Consider the following 8,376-nt stretch of genomic DNA (forward strand, 5'->3'; position numbering starts at 1 on the left):
CGGTTGATAATCATTTTCCTGGGCAATAATTATAAAGACAGAATTATCCTCCCCTTTAAAAAAGTTGTATTTGTCAACTGCATATTGAACTAAGGGGTAAATATAACAATACACAAACACAATAGATGAGGTTTGCTCCAGAGGTCGCAGTGCAAATATTATAAGAAGGGGTAAAAAAAAACCTACATAAGACGAGGTAGTATTTAGTGAATTAATAACTTTTCGTGGGATAGAAAGGGGATAGTTGGAATTATCTTGCAATAAAAAGGGCAATAAAGAATGATAAAAGGATAATGAAGCAAGTTTAATAATAAAAAAAAAAACCAAACAAAAAAAAAAAAAGAAAGGAGGAGGAAAACAAACCACAGGTCACCAGGAAGATAAAAACCGGAGAATTTAACAGGTGAATTGCTCCATAATATGCACTACTAAAGGTTCAGAAACCATGATAATGTGCAACCATGAAACCAGACAAAAAGTTACGAAAAATGTCTAAACTAGAAGTCAAAAAAGCCAGAGTAACTCTCATATCATCTAAATCTGAATACACAAAACTCAAAGCTAGGAAGCAACATCTTCGTCCCCATGATAGCAAGATTGCCCCCAAAGGCTGGCAGGGGGGGAATTACAGAATTTATATTCATATCCCAGATGACCGCAATTCTTCTTCTCCATGTGCAAAGTGACACCTATCCCCAAAAGTACAAGATCCCTTGGCAAAGTTCTCACAGAGTTTGGTTTTGAAGTTGCTAGCAGGAGCTGAGCCTTTAGGGCCCCCATGGTTTTTCAGAGGAGGCCGTGCAGCTGAACTTACATTGGCAATAAGCTCGCGCACCATCTGAGTTGCCAGCTTTATCTGATCGAATGTACCCTCAAGCTCAATGTTCTTCGAGTTAGGGTCTGAATCATGGTCCCTTATGGCAAGTTTTGCTCCCGTAGTGCGACAAATGTGTTTTGAATTCACACCACCTTTCCCAATAATTGCTCCAGCAAGAGAAGCATCCACACTTATCTTAGCTGTAGCAGAGGCTCCAAAGCTCCCTGCAGCTCCAAAGTCCGGAGGGGTTGACTCCATTCTGCCACCAAACCTACCAGGGAGTGGTCCTGTAGCACGAGGATCTTCATGTACAGGAGCAGTAGGCTTGCCGAGCTCCCACGCACCATGAGCAAAATGGCATTTATCTCCAAATTTACACCCTTCAGCTGTGTTGTATTTGTTGCAGAGACGAGTTTTAACAGCTGGAGGAGATGATCCATCTGGAAATGATGGTGGGACCACAGGATTTCTGGAAGCTGCTGGAAGAGCCGGATTGCTGCCAAGGATTTGTGTCACAGCTTTAATGCCACCAGGTACGTAATGCAAGAAGTGGCATCCTTCACCAAATTGACACCCCGAGGTGCTGCATACGATTTCAAAGGAAAGAATTAGAGAAATGATATATACTTTCCATCTAGCAAAAGTGATACTTGGACAGTCACGTGATGCCAGAGCCATAAACTGGATTTGTATATAAATAAATGCAAGTGAGCTTAGGGATGAAAATAGGTGGATGAAATATATGATCTTGCTATTTCCACTATACACAGCCAGCTCCTGCACTTTCCCATATCAAGACTACAAAAGAGTTCAATTACAGTACAGGATAATTGATAAGGCAAATTGTTGTACCCGAAATCCACAGGAGGTTCCAAACTCAACAATGTGTGTGTAGATGCAATATTATATCTTCACAAGTAAAACAAAATACAAAATCGAGGAAACAAGTAAACAAAATACAAAATCGAGGTAACAAGTCGGTCAAACAGCCGTCCTTTAGGCTCCTGAAGTTAAAAGAGAGCAACTATTGCCAATACATGACATCTAGCTGTGCAACAACTTCCTTAATGTCTTGGCACATAGTGAAAGCAAGTAGGCAATCTATGATAACAGCATGGCAAAACAAATTTAACCACAGCATAATTGATGGTGTAGACACTTTGGCCAAAAGGACCTAAGAAAGAAAAAAGTGACATGAGGCCTCAAAATTACAAGGGCAAAAGTTCTCATAAGACACCGTGCAAAGTGAGATCTCTTACAAATGCTACCCAACAGGCAATCTCTCAAAATTACATCAAATGCCACTAACGAGCAAAGAAGTTTAGGCAATTGCCAATTAGAAGAAAACACAAACTACCTAGCAGGATAATATACACAACTTTCGAGTACACTGGATTACAATGAGGGATAACAAAATCTGAAAATCACAATTCCATTTGTCAAACTAAACATTAGATTGGTAACAGGACCCATTCACCACAAGATAAGTCATTGAATGATTTACCAACAGCATACACGTTAATATGCATCCAAAAATAACATATTAATCACAAAAGAAATGAACAATCGAGCATAAAATATATGCAAGCTAGTAAGAGGCCATTTGCTTTCCAAGCGAATAAAAGCTCCCATATTAAGTTTGAACTGACGTTCTCATTGCAACCAATAAATGAGATAAATAAGCACGATAGGCAATCAAATTCTCAGCAATGACACAGAAATCTGGACAGACAAAGAATAAATAGCAACTTGAGAGTGGAAAAGCTAGAACAAAAGGACCCAGATCTATAATCCGCTTTACAGTTTGAAAACCTGTTCCAGATCCCTAACACAGATATGGCCTCATCTAGGATAATATGCTCTTTAATTCACTTCTTGTCCAAGGAAAAGAATTTCCTGGTTCTAGTATCGAACTGCTGAAAAGCAGCAGGATGCAGACAAAACCAGGGGTTGAGGGAGCCAAAAAGAAAATAAAAGTTGCCTGGTAAAAATTGATCAAACATCATGACTGAGTTATTATATGCACTTAAGGTACTATTAACCTAATATACATAATCTTTAATCACATAGACATCTATTATCTTCATGCGATCAGACCCAAAACCTAAATCTATTTTCTCATTCACCTCTTTAGAGCACCCCCGGACCCAACCAACCAGAGAAAAAAAAAGGGAAAAAGACTGGGAATCCTATCCGCTCTTCAATTACTCTCAGTCAATCTCCCAACCTCCACATGATTTCTCAGTCCAACTGCTCAGCGGCTGCCACTGAGTCATATTCAGTAACACCAACACCAGCAAATGATTTTTCACAAGAAGGTCTCTTTGATCTCCTGTCTATAATCCCCAACCTGAACCCTCCAAATCTTCCTGTGTCTTCTCTGTCAGTCTGTACCTCTAAAATGAGCATAAATACAATCAAGAACCAGAACTTGTAGGACAACCTGCCATACCAAACCAAATTTAGCATGCCAAAAGGAGAAAAAAAAAGCAGTTGTTGCAAATTAATCCATTGAAGTCCCATAGTCTTTCAATTATTTGGAAGAAAATTAAGACTGTAGTGAGATATTGGCCAATCTCCATGTGTCCTACACCACATATGATTTTCCCATAATGTAATGCCTGGGATGAGTTTAATGCGATGCATGCTAATGAGAAAGCCATATTCAAACTTCAGATTTCTACAAGCTAATTTTGTCAAAGAGCAAGCTAAAGTTTCTTTGTGAGTAAATTACAGAGTCATGATTCCAGGTATACAAAGATTCAATGAATATGTAGACAATGGGATATAAACACTTTGACATCATAAAGCATTCAAGTTTCCCACTAAAGGAAGACAAGCTCGAGTCTCAGCACATCAAAGTAAGCACAAAATCCAGCCTGTAAATATTGACTTGATCAAACAACACAGTTCCATTGAAGTAAATCTTCCAAAGACAGTCAAACATCAAAGGTCTGCCCAAATTTACATATGATATCTCTCCAAATAGCAAAGCAAGATATGATGTTTTACTCAGTATGTGCTCAAAAATTCATTCTTATCACAAGTACCATATAGAGAAAGAGGTAAAGCATCAGTCCAAATCATCATCTTGACAGGAAAAAGAAAAAACTTACTAACAGAAACAAAAGAGGGCAGGAGGTGGACAAGGAAAAAGAGGAGAAAGAGAAAATATATGTAGATCAACTTGTGCCAAATCTACATGAAAGTACTAGTTGGAGAACAATATATAATAAGCCAATTTAAGTGAGCTACCAGAACATAATTGTCCAATAAGTTACCACTCACTGCTCTAAGGCTTAAAAAGGCCATAACCATTGCAAGGTCCAACTAGGCCTATACATACCCTATCTTACATTTAAAAAAAAAGGTAGCATTTGCATCATGCAAACCAACCAATCTGTGCACATCTGAATCAAGATTTATAGCAAAGCATGTAGGAAGCCGGCCTATTCGAAACTTAAAACGAAAATGACAAAAAGCAGCAAAATCCACAGAAATTCCTAGCCAAATAGCTCTACCCCTAAGGTAGCAACAACAAAGAAAACAATGCAAAATAATGACAGCATCAGAATGATTAATATGTCACACTCGATAGCTGTTACCAAGTTGAATAGATGGCTGGTTATTCATTTACAAACCCAGCACCATTCTCATTCACTAATGGCAATTGGCCTATTATAAAACCAGTGACCTGTATCCAAATTTAGTGTCGATCGCTTAGCCAAATTCCACTGCATACTCTGCATTTTCCAGCATCAGAATGATTAAGATGTCACACTCAATAGCTGTTACCAAGTTGAATAGATGGCTGGTAATTCATTTACCAACCAAACACCATACTCATTCACTAATGGCTATTGACTTGTTATAAAAATGGTGACCTGTATCCATATTTAGTGTCAATCGCTTAGCCAAATTCCATTGCATAAACTCTGCATTTTCCAAGGAGAGTTCGACAATAATCAACTTAGTTATGTGGGAGACGGCAGACAGAGTTCATCAACTGATCAACTTTTGAGTTATATAACCGAGCAAGTGGCTAGTTCAAATTACTCGCTACCCAGCCAATTCCACTCACAGATCAATATTGGTTAAACAAGTATTCCTGTATCAAAACTTCAAATACCCAATTCATTAGTCAAACACCAAAATTTAAATTAGTGACAGTATGCATAATTCTTGGGCTTGCAGCTTATACACACCAGCAAACATAATACTGCATTTTAATATTTAGTTTAAGTGAGTTAAGATTAGAACCTGAAAAACTTTGTGCATGGCTTCGATTTGCTTCCTATACCGGATGAAAAGGACTCCGTTTCTGTTACAGCAAATTATCGTTTTTCAAAGTTAAACTTCCAATGAGTTATTAATCTTAAAATTTTGCGATATAGCTCAAACTCTGAATAACATTTCTTGTCATCATAACTACACCGTACTTGCATTATTCATAGTAAAGATGTACATAATTAATTAAATAATGTAAAAAACCATTGATAATTAGATTATGCTCCTTATGCTTCAAACAGGCCCTTTCAATATTCTTGAACGATCCTTTTACACATCGACTTGAACCTCAAGACTTAAAGTATTAAGTTTACTTCAACATCGTTTCCATGTTCACTTTGAAGGCAAAGAGAAAAACTAGTATTCTGCATTCCAAAATCTTAATGAAATGTAATCAAAATAATAATATATTGATTGAAAAATGCGCATGTGATGCATGCAAATAATGTGTTGCAAATAATGCCAATCCAAGCACACTCAATATTTTCTTATATAAGCTTAACTAAAGTGGGAGAGAAGTGTACAGCCATAAACACATCTATATTCTCCTATTTAACATGAATTTCTTTTTCTTCTTAGCTTTTTCACTTCAATGTATAGCAAGTAACAAACACCCTAAAGAACTCACACAAAATAATGGAGGATATTATTTTCCTTCAACTAAAAAGTAGCATATAGGCACAAAAACTTGTATTGTTTTCCTTTAATCAGAAATTTGAAGCAAAATTCTTCCATTATGCTTGCTGAGTTTTATGTATGCCAAGTTTATTTGGTATTTGCTTTACTCTGACAACAGTACTCATCAAAAATTGCAGATAAATTCTTTCCTGTTTTCATACTAAGTATCTGAAAACACAAAACCCCAAAAAATAAAACGTATAGTAAAAAGAATAAAACTTTACATGCTTTCTTACTCCTGAAACAGAAATAAAGAGATTAACCCAATCAATCTTATCAAATATTCCAAGACTTGAACCTTTCAAAATGGCAAAGATTCTTATTCTTGGAGAGCAAAACCAATTTACCATTAATTGGGGAACTTTATTTTTTTAAGAAAAAAGGTAAAGGAGAGAAAAAAACAAAGACGCGGACTACAGGCTAAAACTCGAATAGGCAATACACACAAAAGTTAGAAAAAATGAAAAAAAAAAAAAGAAAAAAAAACCCTAGGAACAAAGACGATATAAATGTACTCCTAAAAACCGACATAAAGGATTTACACCGCAGAGATTTTGTTGCAATTCCACAAAAATCTCAAACAAACAATGACGCGCTTAAAAATATAACACACATACACATGCATGTAGATAGTAAAAGAAACCAAAAATAAAACCTAGATTCGACAATCAATAATATATACAAAGCAAAGTACAAGTTTAAGGAAGACAGAACAAGGAAGCAACCAAACCTTGTTTCGATTTCTTAATGCCGCCATTGCCGTTGGTGGCTGCGCCGCCGTCGGGCCTTCCTCTTTTCCGAGCGCCTCCAAACTCCATAATATTCCAAAAACGAACCTTTTAGCAAAGAATTTCACTGTTTCGAGGAATTCTCAAATGGAAAACCCTTGAAATTCGCAAGCAGAAAAAAGCCCTAATTTTTTGCCTAGGGTTCGAGAAGAGGATAGAGAGAGAGAGAGAGAGAGAGGTAGAGAAAAAGCGGTGACGGAAAAGGAAGTGAAGGAGCAGTGGATTTTGGCAGTTATAGAGCTGTCTAGTGTGTGTTGTGCGTGAGAGAGAAGGACATCGAGAAAGCAAAGTAAAGTAAATTCTGGGTGACGTAATTGTAAGCGAGTGTTTTCACGTGCCGTAATAAATTGTTACCATAGGGCAGTCGAGTACCTTAATAATTACGTCAATGCTTTGGTTTGGGAACGTAGGGTCAAGGACTCAAGCCTGCGCTCGTCTGCCTCGCAATGCTTTTCATTTTTCATTTTTTTTGGCAAGCCTGTTTGGATAGCCTTGGATTGATAGTTTTCGCAAAATATTTTTTATGTTTTTCATGAATATATTTTTTTAATTTTTTTATCTCATATATATCAAATTGTTATGTCACATTTTCTATAAAAACTCCTAAAAATAAGAATCCAAATATAATATTTTCTTGCATCATAAATTCATTTTTTAATTCACATTTTTATATTTCTAATTATCATTTTATTTTACATATAATATATCACAAAAAGTGCTATAACAATTATTTCAAATACTACCTCGATCTAGGGGTGCTAGCAAGTCAAGCTGCTCGCGAGTAGCTCGCAAGCAGTTTAATCAAAAGCTTGACTCGAGCTCGAGCTACTCGTTAAATTTAACGAGTCGAGTTCGAACTCAAGAAATAAGTACTCGAGTGCTCGTCGAGCTTAATCGAGTTTTCATATTTTATTTATATTATATATTTTTAAAAAAATTATAGATTTATTTCAAAACTCGAGCTCGAGCTCGAGTAGCTCGGGCTTGATATTTACTCGAGCTTACTCGAGCTCAAACGAGTCGAGCTCGAGTTTAGTTTTATTTCATCGACTCGAGCTCGAGCCCAAATTTTTTTACTCGATCGAGCTCGAGTAGCACAAATTTTGATCGAGCTCGAGCTCAAATATGGTGCTACTCGAGCTCGACTCGGTTCGATAGCACCTCTACCTCGATCCAAATACACACATTGGAAATTGAGGAAGAGGAAAAGTGGGTTATTTTTTATGGTTTTTTTTTTTTTTGCAGGAGGGAGGGCGTTTGAGATTTTGACAATATAGGGTAAATGTAATAGAACTTCATAATTTCTGTTTTTTTTATTCACAAAATATATTTTCATGTGTATGTGTATTTGTGAATAAAAAATCAAAAACAGAAATCATGAAGTTCTATCACATTTGCCTGTTTGTATGTATGTATGTATGTATTTGATATTTAGAATGTATGTATGTATGTATTTGATATTTAGAAGGTGACATTTATAAAGAGAATAAGCTCAGCCTTTTTTTGTTTTTTAAATTTTTGTCTAGCAGGAAAGGAATAGGATTCGAGAAGGGCACAAGGGAAGGGAGACTTGAATCCTAAAATTTCTAAATCCCGAGATTTCAACCTTAACTATTAGCCTAAGACAATGTAAACTCATCCCATGCTAATGTGAAAACATATTACAACGCATTAGCCAACTATAGTGATTCGTACAAATCACCTAAACGGCACTTTAGTTGACAGTAGAACTCAATAAGTAGGAGTGTGCAAAATCAAAAAGTTCCGATTTATCAATCGAATTCAAATTGAATTCGAAATTTTCCA

The 8,376-nt window shown here is 36.4% G+C and overlaps 1 protein-coding gene across 1 annotated transcript; it reads right to left on the reverse strand.

The window, feature by feature from the left end:
• Positions 1 to 392: 392 nt before the first annotated feature.
• LOC113704782 (zinc finger CCCH domain-containing protein 14-like) lies at positions 393 to 6,806 on the reverse strand. The gene is made up of 3 exons (XM_072054657.1): positions 6,513 to 6,806; positions 5,078 to 5,138; positions 393 to 1,400 (listed from the first exon to the last, which is right to left on the reverse strand). Exons 1-3 carry the CDS (start codon positions 6,598 to 6,600, stop codon positions 641 to 643), a joined length of 909 nt encoding a protein of 302 aa, XP_071910758.1. The 5' UTR covers positions 6,601 to 6,806; the 3' UTR covers positions 393 to 640.
• Positions 6,807 to 8,376: the final 1,570 nt, after the last annotated feature.

This window comes from Coffea arabica, chromosome 1c (assembly GCF_036785885.1).
Source record: "Coffea arabica cultivar ET-39 chromosome 1c, Coffea Arabica ET-39 HiFi, whole genome shotgun sequence".
Lineage (NCBI taxonomy): Eukaryota > Viridiplantae > Streptophyta > Magnoliopsida > Gentianales > Rubiaceae > Coffea > Coffea arabica.

Bases quoted from the DNA above. Each gene is read 5' to 3' on its own strand.
- LOC113704782 (XM_072054657.1), bottom strand. From the start codon at position 6,600: ATGGAGTTTGGAGGCGCTCGGAAAAGAGGAAGGCCCGACGGCGGCGCA. The intron at 5,139-6,512 runs GTTTGGTTGCTT...TTGCTGTAACAG, and splicing joins CATTAAGAAATCGAAACAAG to AAACGGAGTCCTTTTCATCC. The intron at 1,401-5,077 runs GTTCTAATCTTA...AATCGTATGCAG, and splicing joins CCATGCACAAAGTTTTTCAG to CACCTCGGGGTGTCAATTTG.